Source organism: Callionymus lyra, chromosome 17, assembly GCF_982586985.1.
Source record: "Callionymus lyra chromosome 17, fCalLyr1.hap1.1, whole genome shotgun sequence".
NCBI lineage: Eukaryota > Metazoa > Chordata > Actinopteri > Syngnathiformes > Callionymidae > Callionymus > Callionymus lyra.
The window spans coordinates 332,024-351,021 of record NC_141834.1 but is presented as its reverse complement, the minus strand read 5'-3'; the positions used below and the strand labels follow the sequence as shown (position 1 = coordinate 351,021).

Below are 18,998 nucleotides of genomic sequence, written 5' to 3'. Positions count from 1 at the left end.
ATATATATATCACGATACATGTGTGACGATACGATACATTGCGATACATTTCAATATTGTAGAAACATCAATATATTGTTTTTTTTAATATATTGGTTATTTATACTTTGATATAATTCAAGACAATTACATGTTAATATTTGTGAAACAAAATGCATTGAATAATAAAGACATTCAACAATGAGGCAAATTACAGACAGGAAAGATATTTTCTGATGCTCGTTCAGTTCCGTCATTACGGTAACGAGGGCGTTTTATCTCCATGGTAGCGTTGGTCCAGGTGGTTTGTGCCGCACTTCCCATCACACTCGCCCGCTTTCCGCGATTGCAGGACGGACCCGTAGCTATTGGCGACCCGGACCAGGATCCCAGTGGAGCTTCTGCCGGCTGTTGTTGCTCCTGCGGCCGCACCGAGGTTGTGGCGAACAGGCTGAGGGATGGACGCCCTGAAATCCGCCGGTAGAGCGATTATCAAGAGCCCGGGAGTCCCGCGACACACATGGGGAACTTCCAAGCATGAGAGTGAGTATCATGGAATACACAAACATCAAGCCTTTAAAGATACTTTGGATAGTTACTGAAACGTAGTGATAGGATTCTAAACATCATTTTTATTTTAAATGATCAAGTTATTCTTATTTGTTTGATATAAACAGTAACATTTATGTTTTAATTGTGTTTACATGTATATTTATATTGTATACAATTGTAATTTATCTAATTAAAATTAAATTAATTTATCCCAGTCATCTTTTATTAAAATATAAATCGGAGCAAATAGTTGGTTTTTATCATATTTTTAATTTTAATTTTAATTTAATCTAGTGGAAACGGGTGAAACACAAACTCTATATGATTTATTTTTTACTTGTGGGTTCCATTTCAGTGCTGCTCTTGTAATGGATGATGGAGGCTGTTTCAAAGTGTGTCATCTACCTCTAGATCTGTGTATTGGCAAGAATCTGGCGATACGATACGTATCACGATACATGTGTGACGATACAATATATTGCGATACATTTCAATTTTGTAGAAACATCAATATATTTTTTCTTTTCAAGAAACAAAAGCCTTTCTTGCTTTTGCGCATATACTTTCTCTTATCAAATGTGAAACTGCTTTTGGGAAAGTGCTACTCAAAACATTACCATATACTGTATAAATGTAACCTTTGAAATAACATTTGATCTTAATTCAGAAATATTTCATTTAATTTTATTATAAAAAAAGAACATTCGATCTGTGATTAACATGGTTTAAAAGTAAGTTAGTAAAGCGTTTAATGGTGTTATGACTAAACTAAACTTGTAAAATGTATTTTTGTGTCATCATTGATCGTCCTGAAGTTTCTGAAATTTAAAGTTAGCAGAGCGTCCGCTGACGTCACACACATGGAGCTCAGCGTCCTCAGCCTTTATTCAACAAGTGTTAAAGACAAACTCTCTATTTATTGGATTGGGTCAGATTCCAATGATGAAGTCAACATTAACACGACTAACAAGTTTGTATGAGGGGCCATTTGAAACAAAATTCTGTTTTTCTTTCATATCTACTATCATCTCTCACACCTTCTATCAAACTCTCTCACACCTTCTATCAAACTCTCTCACACCTTCTATCCAACTCGCTCACATCTTCTATCCAACTCTCTCACACCTTCTATCAAACTCGCTCACATCTTCTATCCAACTCTCTCACACCTTCTATCCAACTCTCTCACACCTTCTATCAAACTCTCTCACACCTTCTATCAAACTCTCTCACACCTTCTATCAAACTCGCTCACATCTTCTATCCAACTCTCTCACACCTTCTATCAAACTCTCTCACATCTTCTATCCAACTCTCTCACACCTTCTATCCAACTCTCTCACACCTTCTATCAAACTCGCTCACATCTTCTATCCAACTCTCTCACACCTTCTATCAAACTCTCTCACACCTTCTATCAAACTCTCTCACACCTTCTATCAAACTCTCTCACACCTTCTATCAAACTCTCTCTCACCTTCTATCAAACTCGCTCACACCTTCTATCCAACTCTCTCACACCTTCTATCAAACTCTCTCACATCTTCTATCCAACTCTCTCACACCTTCTATCAAACTCTCTCACACCTTCTATCAAACTTTCTCACACCTTCTATCAAACTCTTGTAAGAGATCTTGTATGTAAGTGCATGAACCCTTGATATTGAGTGTGAGAGATGTTGACCTTTACTCTTCATGTTGATGACGTCACATCTTGCTCTGCTAAAGAACTTTTAACTTTGACTGAAGCCTTTCATTTTGAGCAGCATGTTTCTGAACCCACTCACCAAAAAGGCCACATTTTAGACTTAGTTTTTACTCTTGGCCTGGACATTTCTAATGTATCTGTACATGATGTCCATCTGCGTGATCATTCTCTTGTCTTGTTTAACCTGGACTTCATCCCTGAACCTATGAAAGTCCAGAGGCGTGTTATCTCAGCTGATACTGCAGACAGTTTTTCTGCTATGTTTGACCCTCTTTTCTTCAATGACTGCCTTAACGTGGACAGTTTGATTCACTGATCCTTGTGTTAAAATCCTGGATCAAGTGGCATCTGTTAAATTGAACTTGAAACAACGGTGCACTTTGATGAAATGAAGCCTGAAGAGACTTTGTCAAAAGACTGAGTGTCTCTGGAAGTCCACTAAACTTGAGGTGCACAGACTTCACCTCAGGGACCTGATGTTTTCATACATTGAGATGATGTGATTACATCAGGAAACTGGTAACAACAAATAAGAAAAACCCCAAAGTGCTGTTTGACACAATAACGTGTCATGTGTGTCCTGCTGCTCCATTAAACCCTGTCTTCTGTGAAGACAACAGCAATGCATTGTTGAGATTTTTTACTGACAAAATAAAATTGATCAAAGAAAAAATTGCTCCCCTTCTGTGTGGAATCCCTGCTGCCACCGAGCCTGTCTCCACGTTGTGGTCCTCCCTTCAATGTTTTAACACTCGCTGATATTTCGGCACTGGTGAGCAAGATGAAACCCTCTTACTTGTCAGATACTTCTATGTCGGCTCTTTATTAAAGTGTTTGATGTATTTGGCCCCTCGGTTACCAAAATGGGAAACCTCTCCCTTTTCACAGGGTTTTTTCCCAATGCATTTAAGCATGCTATTGTGGAGCCTTTACTCAAAAAGCCAGGCTTAGACCCAACTAACCTCAGTCATTTCAGGCCTATTTCTAAGCTCCCATTCTTGTCCAAGATTTTGGAGAAGGTGGTGTCTGAGCAGCTTTCTTTGTCCCCGGATCAGAGTGACATTCATGAGAAGTTCAACGCTTGGAAGGTGAGCATATTAGTTATTTTATTATAGTCAGTCCTCATTGTGCACTTTAATGTTATATTTTCTTGGTAATTCCAGGATGTACTTCACCTTTTATACACACGGAGCTGCCTATTTGAAATCGAAATAATAATCAAAGCAAATGATAATAGTTTTTTCGAATTTCAAAACTTATAGTGAGATGTATGAAAAATTATTTTCCAAAAATAGATACTTTTCCCCCCAGATTGAAGCAACTGTCGTTGAATTCATGGATGATGATTCTCTTGCTGGCTTTTCCTTCTTACCGAGATCGCTTCACATTGCTGCAAGCATTTCTGTTTGAAGGGTCATGGTTCAAAACAATTTCAAAATATTCCATGTTTTATTGTGTAGAAATAAATACATATAAGAACTATTTGGTCAAGTTGTTTCTATGTGTGTACTATGAGTGATGTTTGCTTGTTGTCTTGTCAAAAGTAATGCAGTGAACATAGTATTTGAAAGTGTAAAACAACTCAAAAAACATTATTTTGTATATTGGTTTGTGTATTTGAATTCAAACCTACTACCATCACAAAAAAACATTGACTGTGGGTTATTTGTATCCATATAATTCCTTAAATATATCAATATATATACATATTTTTCTTAAATTCTTTGGCAACAGAAAGGAACCGTAACATCTAAATGCTGAACATAATGCATGTTGAAAACATGAAAAAGCACTTGAACTGAAATGTATTGTTCAGTATGTTTATAATGAGTATTTCGCAGCTCTTCCTGTTGCATGTCCTGGTCATCTGTGGAGGAGAAATTATTAAACTTTTAACGGATCGCTCACATTTTCTTCTATGGAGTCCTTTTTTTTTAATGTTCTCATACGGATTCTTGTATCATCTACTGTGATGAGTAACTGAAGTATTTCCCCATGTGTCACACCTGAGGAGAAATAGGACTCATCTAAACTTTCTATATTTGCCATCTCCACCTTTAGCTAATAAATGATTTGGCTTCTTTGTATGATTGACATCAATCTGAAAAAAAGAAAAAAAGGACGAGAAGTTAGTTTTCCTAGTCGAATTCACATTTTAATACTGGATTTGCATGCTTAGATTTGTCAAATAATTTATGCTATTTCAGATTCATTAGAAATGATTAGACTGAGAGGGAGGAGAGGCGGAGGTATGAGACGCAGAGATGAGGAAGTAAAAGATCAGAAACCAACATTTCAAAGTGGACACATTTGGAAATAAGGGGTCCAGATTTCAGTTGTTTGGACACAAGGAAATCAGAGACAGACAGGGAGTCGTGTTGCAGGCTTTGCCTTTACCCACGCCAACTGAGAGGAGCATTATGCCACGCCAGTTGTTGCACTGGGTCAAGTCTCCTTTCTTTGGTAATTTTACGATGGTACCTTTCATCCAATCCAAGGCTATCTTTTCTTCTTGTCATATTCTCTTAAGAAGAGGGTATAGGGATAATATTTCAGTGAACAACTATTGGTTGTTATATGGTTCTAAAGAATCTAATATGGTCTAATGTAATGTGTCCTTTTTTTAAAGTAGTGAATCCATTTTCTTATATTTTGTAACATGAGCTTTTTAAATGATCTGGTAAAAAAAAAAGGTTCTGTGAGACAGAAGGTTGACAAACGGGGACTGCAGCTAGTTAGCAGCAGGAGTTTGAGAGGACAGCATCTGTGTGCCAGCATGATGTGTCAGAACTTGCTGCTGGAATGCAAATAAAGAAAGATCACAGATGCTCTGTGCATATTCACACATATTAAGGGTTATAACAGCATGGAAAGATGATGATGGATGGTTGTTTGTTCACTTCGTATAATCTGGAAATGACTGGCTAATGAATTGGTCCCTGAATAATAATAATAATGTTGCAATATAGTGTCGACCAGGGATAACAAGGGGCTGCTTTTCGTTCTCTTTGAGGTCTGATAGGTGCAGACGGCCTCTAACTCTGAGAAGACCATTCTCAGGTCCTCAACCTCTTTGTCTCTGCGTTGGTGCTCATCCTGCCACTTGTTCTTCCCGTCTGCCAAGGCTTTTTCCAAACTCTCTTCTTCAGTCCTTAGGTCCTGCACCTCCTCCTCACAAGGCTCTGGTCGGTTTACGGCATGCGTGTCACTGAGTCTCTCCTTCACATTGAAGGCATTGGGACAGGGATTAAAGAGTGATTGGGGTTTTTGATTAATAAACGTTGTAAAGAATGTGTTTATATTCAATGGTTTGCTTAACTTGAGTATTGGAGGTTGAATTACACACATACAAAATCTCAGCATTGCTTCACCAAGGAGAAAAACTGAGTTTTGTAAGGTTCAAGAATGACAAGAGCCTGAAAATGTGCTGACGTCCCGACAAGAAGACAAGATTGCGACTTATTTACTGCTCAGATCAATATCAACCTTTTATGTTGAGAAGTGTTTATCAGAGACATTCACAATCAACATTGATCATTGGATATTAAATGATTCGCTCTGATTGTCTTTTATTATTCCAACATGATCTTTTAAACCACATGTTCTGCCAACTCTTTCACGCAATTCAGAAATAAATGTGAAGGAATTGAAGGCTCTTTTTGATAATATAATGCACAAAATGATCCGTGTCTGATCAATTCAATTCTTCTCTACAAGAGTCACTGACGTTCTTGTGTAACATGCATCACATCAGCCCGATCACGTGATTAGAGCTATATCCTTGAAAAGAGATTGATATTCATGCACCATCACGTGATAAATATTTCTAAACAAAAACCCTTTTACTCTACAGTATAAGCATAATGAGAATAGGTGTGTGTTGCGCAGGTGAGACATTTTATTGTTGCTTAGAGATGATCAGACAGTCTTCATCATCAATAAATAAGCCCTGGATAGTCTGTTGATAAAGTATTTGTGTTAAGAACCTTGTATGCAAAATATATATATATATTTACAACCTGCACTTTTTTTTGTGTGATTCATGTCAGTAATGTTGAAAATGAATGAGTAGAAACTGTAAATTCTGTTTAAAGTCATGTTTTTATCTGTTTTTTGCAATTCTGGAGGAAAAAACTCAGTTTCTGGTTCATTTACATATGAGTGACACATTTAAGTTATGGCGTGGAAAGGGATGAACACGTCTGCTCTGAATTTGGATGAACAAAGAAAAAGTGCTGTACTTGTTAGTTATGTTACTAATATTTGACCACCGTTGTCCGGGGTCTTAAATCGTGAAGGGTATTTCTAGCAGAATGCTGTGCCACTTTGCTTCAGGGAATCTTGCCCCAACTAAAGCTCAGCGATTCTTTTGGCCAAGATGTTGATTTCCTATTGAATGGATGGATTGTTTTCAGCGATTGATTGTGTATAATTGACATCCCCTCTTGTCTCTTTTTGGTTCTACCTCACAAAATAAGCCCGCCAATAATCATGTCAACCGCAATTAACAAAAATAGTGGACTACTTTTTTCAGATTGTTCAAATCCTGCTAAGTTAGCAACCATCTTAAGATGCTGGTTTGTTGTCTTATGGTCAATGTCAGTCCCCCATCACCCACTCCAGCACCCATGGACGTCCGCTAAGGTCACTGCCACAGGCGGGATGAAGCTCTCCCAGCATGTACCCGACGAGCATCCATCCCTTTGCATCTCATCATACTGTAAGAGAGCAGTCCTTTCTAATCTCTGAAGTCACACTTGCCCTTGGCACCAAGGGCATTGGTGCTGTTCAGTCAGCCTCCATTAAAAATCAGCTCGCTGTGGGACGCTCTTAATGTAATCTTTTTTCAAGCAGGGACTTGGTGCAGCTGAGTGTCTGAAGTCGTAAAAATATCCAGATAAGCTTTGATTGTTGGAATTAGACATAATAGCAAACTCGTTTGGTGTAACTCGTGGCACTTCTGTTAGACAAGGACGTGAATGAAGTCAGCTGTGCCAGTTAACCCGTCGCCTCCGGAAGCAATTATTTCTCCAATGCTTGCTAAGAGAGATGAGGCTTTGAGACGGTAGTGGGGGACTAGGGTGGGGAGCGGAGAGTGGATATTGATGGAGGGAGTGTATCAGGGATGACTATAAAGAATGCTGCTGTTATTATAAGACCACCAGAGGGGAAGTGTTTCACTTGGTGTAGTGGTGCAAAACTATTATGTAGGGGAAGCTTCGAAAAAAAGGCTGTCAAGCGTCAAACATTACGTCTGTTCTTCTGTTACTTTTGTTGTTATTTCTTATTATAGTTGCAAAACGTATACAGCCAACTAAAGTGAAGGCTGTGTTTCAACAATGACCCATTTATATTTATTTTCATTCAATTTAATATAAATGGACAGAAACTATTTCTGCATACTGTGGTACAGAGTCAATGCCAAACCTTAAATAATAGAAAGAGACCAATTTCTTTTGATACTGAATATACTGTAACTATAGAAGTAAAAGGGAAAAACATCAAAAAACGCCTTTGTTCAACACTGTCACATGTAAACTTGTAACTTTGCATTCCAGACGGATACATTCCTGTCCATTCTTTGTCCGACAAAAAATTACACAATTCAAAGAATTTTTGCCAAAAGAAAAAACACCTGGTAGAATACATACAAGACTTTTCATGCTTCATGTTAATATCACTTGTGTTACCAAAGGTTTAACCAATATCGGATTTGTTGTTGAGCATAAAAGTACTTTACTTTTGTGGAGATTGTGGCTGCTAATCAATGGTTAAGATACATTCCTTAATTACTTTTGTTCTCGGTTTTCTTGGTCTTGACACATAACAAACATTGACTTTCGCCCTCAAAGATCTTGGTCTGTGACTGTAAAAGTACAGTACTCTTTTTAAAAGCCATTTATTTATTTTACGACTGCAGTTGTTCAAAGTGGCGGCAGGAGACCCCTAATTTTCACGACAGTTGACTTAGTTGCATTAACATTGATCTAAAACCAAGCGGCGAAACAAAAACGTTCAGTCTCCATTTTGAAGTGGTTAGGGTCTTGGAATTCAAAATTAATCATGGGTGCAGAAATACAAGCACACTGAAAAATGTTTCAGTATTTTATTTATTTTTGCATCAAAGAAAAGAAAAAGGGTTGATGTAAGTTAAGTAAATTTTATTTGTAAAGCGCCTTTCCAGACCAGGGTCACAAAGTGTTTAACAAACAAAAGCAATATAAAGCTAAAACACATGCTTTAAAAGGCCAAGACACATAAGACAAACACATGAATCCCAGAAAATCATGGGAAAGCCTGAACCAATAAGAATGTCTTAAGTTTTTCTTGAAGGAGTCAGTAGATCCATCAAATGCAGAGAGAGAGGAAGATCATTCCAAAGATTAGGAGCAACAGCCTGGAAGGATTTCTCTCCTCTGGTCCTGAACCGTGTGCGAGGAACCATCAGTAGATTCTGATCCACAGACCTAAGAGCCTGAGCTGGGGTGTAAGGCTAGATCAGATCGCTGATGTAAGGAGGAGCCTGACCATGAATAGCTCTGAAAGTAATAACCAGAATTTTAAAATTGATCCTGAAAGAAACTGGCAGCCAGTGAAGAGTTTTAAGGAGCGAGGGGAAATGTGAGTTCTTCTACTAGAGCTGGTCATAATTCTCTCTGCAGAGTTTGTATTAACTGCATTTGAGAGAGCTCCTTCTTGTTTAGACACGAAAATAAACTGTTACAATAGTCTAATTGAGACAACCCAAACGCATGGATTTTAAGCTCCAGGTCGTTTTGTGACATAATTTTCCTAAATTTAGAGAATTTTCTCAGTTGAAGGCAACAGTTTCTGGTCAGTTTTCTGCAGTGTTTAAATAGAGACAGGTCTTTGTCAAATACAACACCCAGATTTCTCAGGCTCAGTTTGACAGACTGACCTAAGTCACCCAAGTACTGACTCAACCCTGGAACCTTATCATCAGGAGCAATAACCAGAGTTTTAGTTTTGTCCACATTTAGCTACAAAGTGTTTTCACTCAGCCATTGTTTGATTTCTAGCAAACAATTGACTAAGCTGTTCAGCCTCTGGGGCTCAGTTGGATCAAAAGAGAAGTAGAGCTGGATGTCATCAGCAAAAATGTGATAAGAAACATCAGAAAATCTCTAAATGTTTTTACCCAGGGGAATCAAGTACAGCAAAAACAATAAAAGTCCCAAAACAGAACCTTGAGGGACTCAAGACAGATCTGCTGATTAAGACCTTTTTGATTGGCAGATAAACTGAAACCGCGCCCAGAAAGGTATGACAAGAAACACTGCAACACAGACCCAGACAGTCCCCCCTCATCCCTCAGTATTCTCAGCAATATCTGGTGATCAACTGTGTCAAAGGCTGAGGACAGATCCAAGAGAACCAGAATCGTATCAGCCGACATCATGTCACTGGACACTTTCAGTAAGGCTGTCACTGTAGACTGTTTATGGAAGCCAGACTTAAACTTCTCATGAATGTCGCTCTGATCCAGGAACAAATGTCCGATGACATCAGAGTCCTGTCGGGCTGCAGTGTGTATTCTCTTGACTAGGAACCTCTTCTCGATTACTTGTGGAACTCAACCCGGTATCCGACAGAGCAGCAGATGTTCTGTAAAGTCCCTGTCGATGAAAAACGGAGGAGGAAACGCCCGATCAAAACTGTCCCTTGTGTAAAAGTCCTCCATCGACTTTCTGATGCCAAACAGAGAGTTGCGATCATAGTTTCGTAAGGCTTGAGACATATCCTTTGAGAGACGAGAATAATATTAGCATTGATAGTTGTGAAAACAACTTTTTTACCACTCAATAGCATGAGCTGACTTCAGGTGCTGCCGAAGGAAGGATTGATGTTTTATTTATTGTATGTTTAATACAATAGGTTCAATTCAAAGAAATGTTAATTTATTCTATAAAACGATCTTATCCAGCCATCATTTGACAGATTATATTTTCTGTAATATACACTTTGTGGAGTCAGGGTAACTAATGCGTTGATTTAAATGTGTGTCTTAATTTAATCTTGGAGCTCTATTATGTTCACTACTATGTTATTTTATAGTATGTGTCTGTTTGTACAAAACTATCCTTTAATTTAAATATTTACATTACAAAATGTACCTACCCACTCTGCTGTGATTGGTCAAGCACAGAGTCAGCACCTCCAAGGGACTCATTGTTTATACAAAGCAGGCATGATTACAGTTGGCTGAGGGAGGAGTAAAGCCCATTATTACGTCACAATGGGCTTTGCTCTCATAACTCTCATTCCCCTAGATTTCAGACGGGGTAGAACTTTACAGGGGGTCATCATGATTAAGGAGAGACTTTAACATTTTAAACCTGGGAGTGAGTCAGGAACCTCAGGAGATTTGGGATCAGTTTCTCTTTAAACACTATAAACAATAGATAGATGTTTATAGAGTTAAAATATATATAACAGATGTATATGTTGATGTTAAATTGAGATGAATGTGAATTCGAGTGTGTTTTTTTTTAAATTGTAGAAAAACAAGTGGCACAAAAATAGAAAGCATTATCCTGGACGTTATGTTTTCTTCATGTTTCCATGTATCGTTTTCTTCATTTCATTTTCTTCTAAACCCTCCTCCAGCACATTTTCTTTTGTAATTGATTATTCCGCTTTCCTCTGAGTCTGTGAACTGATGCACTGATGTGATGAGGAGATTTCATGCTACGTTCTTTCAAGAGAGGAACGAGCCTAATGGCTGTTTTCACTTCAGATCAGCGAGCACATAAATTCACCCACCGGGCTTCAATAATCAATAGATCACAGGCTGAAGCATGTATCCACACATGAGGTTTGAATCCTGCTTCAAAAGGAAAACTAGAAAACAAAGGGAATAAAAAATGTATTTGAAAGTAAAAGTAGCACATTTAAGACATAAATGTATATTCTATTTTTGGCAATTTACTAGATATCATCATAGTTAGATTGATGGATGGATGGATGGACGGACGGATGGATGGATATGGTCTATTATGATTTTTTTATTTGTATTTTATTTTTCAAGTTAAAATCAATTTGAATAGTAACTGTAATAAAAAGTAAAGGGGTATTTTAAACTAAAATATACGGTACTTATATATTCAGCTTAGCTATTAACTTTAAGTGGTAATCACAGCAAAGGAAATCTGGCTTGATATTTACACCCTTGTTACTCTTTGTATCATTGTTTAGTTTAAAGGTTATAATCTAAATACTGTAAATAACAAATGGAATGTCAAATCTACACATTTTGAGATCCAATTCAGGACACTATGATGACACTATGAGTTCCCCTGCTTAAAAATTACAAGTAATAAGGATTTTGTGGAAATGCGTTCTATTTGCGGTAATATGCATCATACATGTACATTTTTCTGAAAATCTGGATGCTCTTAGATTAAAATACAAAAAGTGGATTTGTGCAACAACTGCTTATAAAAAATAAATTGAGATCATAACATGTTTGTTATCAACATCAGTTTGCATGAGTACCTAAAGATCAAGAGAAGCACAGACACTAAGATGAATGTTTCGCTGTGACAAAGAAGTTTATTAAAAGCAAGTTTATACTCAACAGCTCAGAGGATATTGATCTAAACAGTCTCAACCAGGCGTTGTTAATAACTGCTTTAGTATTGATTTTTGTGAGCCCTTGAGGTCTCTGTTCCTCCTGGTGAAAGCCGGATCTCTGGCTGTTGCACACATTTGTGTGTTGTTATTTCCAAGCAAAGATGAATCAGAGAGCTGTACTTGGATTATATTTTAAGTCTACTAAGCTCTCTGTATCTGGCCGTGAAGATTTTCTTACTAAATTCATACTTGCCTATAAGACTAATACAAATGAGCTAATACATGATTATGTAAAAACCCTTAAGAATGACAATTTTTTGAAGCTAGCTTAGTGCCATCATTTTAGTAGTGTGTGTCCATTTCCACAACACAAAAATGAGTACACTTAGCAGTATCAATAGGTGAAAGAAACATCAAAATTACAATACAACTAAAGTGTTTTTACCATGACTATAGAGTTGTATACATGAAAATGATGGTATAATGATATGATGAGATACTCTGGTCATCACAAGACAAGTTATCTATAATGTATCCTGAAGCATGTGTAACAGAAGAGGAAAAATATATTTATTATTTGTTCACATTGTTTATTTATTTAATACATCTGTCGAACAATGTTAAGTGACACAAAGCAGATCTATTGAAATTGACCTTAAATAATAAAGTAAATGCAACAATTCCAATTCTTAAGAAGCATATACAGCTCAATAAAAAAAATCTGAATGCTGAATTAAAAAGTCAGTGTAGAAATCCACCTTTACTTTAACTGATTTAAGTCTCTGTCCTCTGTATCCTGAATGAATAAATTAATTACTTTATTTCAAACATATGAATAACAACAAAATACACTTGAACTAGTTGAGGAAAAAAAGATGTTTGAAAAGGAGAAGGATTAGCTTATTAAGTTTTAAACACTCTCAACAAAACAAACAAAACAATCACCAACAAAAAACAGCAACACCATAACTGCTTGTGTCAAAATAAATACAATAAGTGACAAATATGGACAAAGAGTGAAAACATTACTGGTTGTCAGACCCCTCTTATTCCCTGTAACTTGTTAATACCATCACTTTGTACCGCTGTTTGAATGTTCTTATGGTTGGACATTGTCTGAACTCATTCGCTAGTTTGTTCCACAGTTTCACTCCACGTATTGAATTGAAATATTGAAATCGATTTTAAAGTTGCGCATGTCAGCATTAACTGTATATTCATTTAATTAATCATAATACAGCAAACAAAAAAGATCTATAACCATATAGTAACAAAAGGCCAAATCCCTCAGTTGAAGGACAGACTAGCTTGAACAATACAAAGTACAGATACTACCGTATTTTTTCATATAATTAAGGCCTTAATATATTGAAACAAGATTCAACCGCACATCTCAAATGATCCAATATGAATTAAAGTTAATTCTTTGTGAACTAGTTGACTCGTAGATTGTTGACCTTTAAAAACATGTTAATATTTGTTTATTAGAACTTAGAAATGAAACAGCAATAATACATTATTGTTTGTCTTTCGCATCTTTTCTCAGATGGTTTATCATTATTAAATAACCCACCACATGATTTGAAAATCAGTTACTTAATCAATGTTAAAAAACAATAAAGTGATGCTATACATCTGTTAATTGCAACACGGTGCCCTAACTGCTAGTTATACTTGTTAATTTCATCTTAAATCTATTTACCTTCCGTGCTTCTCTTTTACACACGTTTTTGGTTTTCCAAGCCTTGAAAAAGGTTCAGTTCACTCGTCTAACCACTACGTCTGCTTTATGTAACCCTGTATTTGCGTAAGAAATTTGCTAAAAGGTAGTTCCTGTCTCCCTGATCCTCAGAGAAAAGGTTGACCCTCCACTCGTGCACTCTACACCTTATGTTCTTCTCACAGCGCAGCCAAGAAACATGCTCCTTAAAATAACCATGGAAAACTGCTGCATCTTGAAACAAAGAGAGCTCTGGTCTCATAATATTTGTCAGTGCTGAATGGATTCATTCACTGTTTGTCTGTTCTGATATTTTGGAAAATATTTTAATTGATAATAAAGTTCAGTCAAACTAGGTGTGTTTGATCTATTTTAAAGCAAATATTTTGTTTATTTGCAAATGGATAGATGAGTGACAGCTTTATGCACAACACTGTATGCTCAGCTCTAATGAGACCGAGGGCTACTTAAAGATTGATCTTGGACCTCTATTGTACTCATCAGTATGTCTCTTTTTGCACAAAACCCTCTTTTAATAAAGATATTTACATTATAAAATGTGCTTAAGCCCCGCCCACTAAAAACAGTCAGACGAAAGCTGCGTCACCAATCGCATACTTAAACTTAGTATTTTTCGTGCATAAGTCTCAATTCTTAGTATGCGAAATGTGGTGCGCCATGCACACTAAATTGCCGTACTAAAACGCCCACAAAACTGAGTATGGATCGATGGACACTTTCTACCCTAAATGCCCGCCATCTTAGTGACTTTGATGTTTTAAACGGAAGTTACGTCACTACCACTCAGATAGAGGCGGCAAGAGAAAACGTTGAGAGCGACATCCCCTCGGTTGATATTTCATCTTTAAACCAAGTATTTCATGTCATATTTTTCATTTCGCATATTTCTTGATCCAAACTTGCAAAACGTGCTGACAGCAGGTGTCGGCGATAGTGTTTAACATGTTTATAATTTTTTTATGATGTGCTTATGTGTGAATTGCATCATGATGACAACCAACAAACACCCAGTACATCTGATGCAGAGAAAAAAAATAAGGTGAGTGTCTATAGCCAAATGTAATATCAGAGAAATTTAGTTTGAACTCTTCCGAGTTGGGAGAATGCAGTGAAGCAGCTGCCACACATACCTAACAATAACATTATGAGAATAAATACTGAGTTAAAATACATGTATATCAGTATAATCGAGTGAATTCAACGTCATTTATTAGCCAAGTTAATCCTGCTATTGCAGTATAAAATCTGTGTAACATTCTCTTTCTCAAAACAATCTTTAGTAGAAACTGGTTCAAAGCAAATGTGTGCTTTGTTAAAATGTTTGGGATTTCAATTGTATTTTGTGAGAAATGGGCATAGACAGTTAGACACAGTTAAAGTACTTCATGGCATTGATCAAAGACCAACCAGACCAGATCAGACTCGATGTGCTGGTGACAGAGATGAGATGTGTTGACCTTTGGCCTCTGCATGCCGTTATTCTTGTTTGACATTGGACCTAGGGCCAGGCAGTATGACAAACGTCTTATATCACGGTTTTTTATATATCATTTTATTTTCATTCAAGAGTGTTCTTGTACACATTTGCTTCTAATGAGAAAATAATGACTGCAGTTGATTAGCTTTAAAAAAGCCCATTTTACTGTCGTAAGGAATATATCTTTTACCAGGTAAAAAGCATGACACCTTCAAAGTATGGTGGCGGTAATTAAGTTAAAGATGAGAATGATAATGGTTGCATTCAAAATAAAACATTTTTGTTGAACATAGTTTGCATAATCAGTGCAGTTAACCATCATTACCTTGACTTCAAATATTATTTTCATATATAGTATAGAGTATTATACATGTGACAAGGATGCCGCCATGCAACACCAGCCGTCTCATTAGGTGAGTCAACATATTTTTGGCCTGTTGTTGGACTGATCCACTGCAGCTTTATAAAAGTTTTCATTTTTTTTCCTTGCAATTTGTTATGAGAATGCAAAGCATTTCTACATTGTACAAGGATACCGTTTTTTATTAGTCATTTGTTTATTAGCCTGTAACAGACAGCCCTTTGCTTCTCATTTCCGATATGTGGTGCTGATGGACACGATTGGTGTAAGTGTGTGTGTGTCTGTGTGTGTATGTGTGCGCGTGTGTATGCGTGCAAGTGTGTGTGCGTGCGTCTAATACTGAAGCCGTTGCAACATTTTACAGATTCTGTGTTAGTGACTGGAGCTTCCAATATGTTTCTCCTTTATTGATTTAAGTCCTTCATGTTCAATCTTCAATAAAAAAAAAGTGCTCTGGGAACGCAATATAATGCCTTCGTATTTATGGGGTCAGGGGTCAGTGGGCCGCAAAGGTTTTTGAGACTTAAAACTGGTAATCAGAAAATAAATGAATTGTTTTAATTAAAAAAAAAAAAAAGGCCTTTAGTCGTTTCAGAAGTTTCAGAAGGATTCAGATTCGAGTTGGCGACATCAACGTCAGCGTTTCAGCAGCTACGTTTCTCATATCTTCTGTGACGCTGAACTTGTTGAGCGCGTTGAACACGTGACACGTTCATGTCCTCTGATTGGATAGCACTGAGATTCGTCACATTAAACGATGATTTGAGTTCATTGGTTTTTCAACACACAACGGCTGAAGAGCTTGATCTGGTCGTGGATATACTTGCAAAGACATTTTCGAGAAGGATATTTCCAGAAAATCTGGACGTTGTTAATAAAGTTATATTTACTCCTAGGCGAGTCTTTCACAAGCTTCAACTGATTTATCCCCCACATGTCCTCCATGAACTACATGAGTAAATTTTTTTTTTTTCTAAATAATGTTGCGCTTTATGAGATGGTGGTGCTTGTGTGTACGTAAGTAAGTAAGTCATTTCTATTTATATAGTGCTTTTCCAGACCAGGGTCACAAAGCGCTTAAACGATCAAAACGTCTGTGTGTTTGTCGCTTTAATGTGTGTGTGTTTGTCGCTGAAGCGCATAGTGTGTGTGTGTGGTGGGGTGGCAGGGGCATATAAAGAATTCATATCATAACAAAAATAAAGACTGATTTTCGTAGATTAAATCTTGTTTACCATAACCACACTAACTCTGCTCTGATTGGTCAAGCATCAAGGTTTGTCACCACACATTATCAACACTGAAAGTCTCCACCTCCAAGGGACTTGTTGTATAAACATAGTGTGGCGTGATAACAGCTGGCTTATTATTTCATAATGCCTCCGCTCTCGTAACCTCTCGTTCGCCAAGATTTCAGACGGAGAAGAACTCTATTAAGTAGAGTGATCAAGGCTAACATCCATCTCACAGCACACAGACTCTTAAGTTCTCCTCCACATTAGGAGGGATTATTTGCTATTTACTATTTACTATTAGAGTGTCTACCTCACAAGAGATCAGCAGCCTCACCAATGACAAACAAAGTGTTTTTCTGTGACTTTGCATTACAATTAAGAAAATCTCAGAACATCGGAAGCTCGTATCCTTAACAGGATTTCTCTTTGTTTCTTGGGATTAATTCAGGTAGCTATTTATAGTTGAAGAAGCCTGCAGTGGGAGAGGATCATATCAGAAAAAAAAACTTGTTTGAATTGCTAATGAGAACGACCCTGTGATGGGAAAGTGTGATTATGGAAAAATAGCCTTGAGAAATTCTTTGACTTAGTTTGAAAATGTTTTTATGGATAACACTCTGCGTGAATCGTTTTTTCCTTCAAGAACAAGAAGATAATTTAAAGCAAATAGATAAATAAATGTTTGCTCATGAGGTTTGATTATATTTTCGGATTGTAATGCAGAGGAGGCTTTATTAAAAAGGCTAAATTATGTCTCCGTAACATTAAGACCATGTTTAAGAGGCTTCACTTCATACTTTGACTCTTTTTTTTAAATGAATTCAACGAGATGTGAAAAAATAAATAGCTTTTTATAACGTTCTCATTTTTTTAAATGTATATTTAAATTGCTAAAATACATTTTACATATGGAAAATACAATCAGATAAAAAGTTATCAAACTCATGACATTTATCATGTGACCTACTAGTCTGAGAAAAAAAAGGAAAACAGTACACACATAACATACACAAGAACTTGCTGGAGTTGAAGAAAAGTAGCATCATATTCAAGTGGATTTTGACAACATTGTGTTAATTGATCTCTGTGGAATGGACTGTATTAAGGCCATTCAACGTTTGTGTAATGTTTTCATTAAAGGGAAGGAAAAATAACTGACCATTATGCTTTAAAACCACCATTACTGCACAAAACCAACAGATGCCGAGACCAAGACAAGAACAGTGACTGTAAAGACCAATAAGACCTGTCCCGGGAACTAAAGCACTATCTCCATGTAAGAATGTTCTTGGATCGTTATACATATACTATAGCTCCTTATGAGAATTTGCTACTACTTTAGTGATAGAGACCTTTTTCATGTAAAGACACATATAAAAGCATGACCCCTTCAAAGTATGGTTGCCAATATGGTGGCAGTAATTAAGTTAAAGATGAGAATGATAATGCACCGCTTGCCTTTTTTCTCATAAGCAGTCCCTTTTGCGCCTTGAATGGCAATCGCAGAGCATCTTCAAGTGCCAAGCGCAACGAAATGCTGGATCTTTAATAGTATGGTCAGTCCTGCTTGTGTCATTGGACAACACAAACAATTCGTTTCTAAGATGGCCGTGCCACATGGTCGTTGTGGAAAGTTAACAAAGTTTATCTCTTCCAGAGAGAATCTTTTTATTAGTTGAATTATGCAGATGTCTGTCCTTGAGCAGAGACTTGCTGGCACGATCTAAACATTTGTTTTGGTTCTCTCAGTCTGTGGCTTGACACGACCTAAAGTACAGCTGAGCATAACTTTAATATGAAACATAACCTCTAGATGAAAGATGCAGTAAAATTGTAATTTAACCCACACCTAAAAGAAACATCTTAAGACCTTTTTATTTGTGCACAGGACTGGGAATCCTGTGTTTGTCTTATGTTGTCTTGGCCTTGTAGAGTTTTTAAATTTGTATGTATTTTTAACTGTGTATTGCTTTTGATTGTTCAAGCGCTTTGTGACCCTGGCCAAGAAAGGCGCTTTACAAATAACTATTACTCCAGTTCCAGAGAATCTTTGCCTTTTCTCCTTCATATATTTTTGACCAATGTGACTCAAATGTATCTCCTTTAGTTTCTCATGTCCATTTCTGACCTGACAGGAGTGAGGATATTAAATAATTCAAGCACTTATTCATAGTCAAGTCCAACAAAACTACTGCCTGTCAATTTATTGAAAGATCAATGAAAACAGAAGGGTATTTTTCCACCAAGGACCTCACTTTCTACTCTTATGGTCTCACGTACTTTGTAATTAAAAAGCTTATGCAACAGTCAATTTAACCCCTCATTTTATCTGTGATGCAACTTTTTTATTT

At 36.9% G+C, this 18,998-nt stretch overlaps 1 protein-coding gene across 1 annotated transcript in view; it reads left to right on the top strand.

Annotated features, from left to right (window-relative positions):
* The first annotated feature begins 319 nt into the window (after window positions 1–319).
* LOC148061004 (low density lipoprotein receptor adapter protein 1) overlaps window positions 320–18,998 on the top strand; it is a 42,068-nt gene continuing 23,389 nt past the window's right edge. Inside the window, exon 1 of the mRNA XM_087813191.1 lies at window positions 320–522. Within this exon, the coding sequence (XP_087669317.1) occupies window positions 438–522 (85 nt within the window). The 5' untranslated portion in view covers window positions 320–437. The remainder of the gene's footprint in view (window positions 523–18,998) is intronic.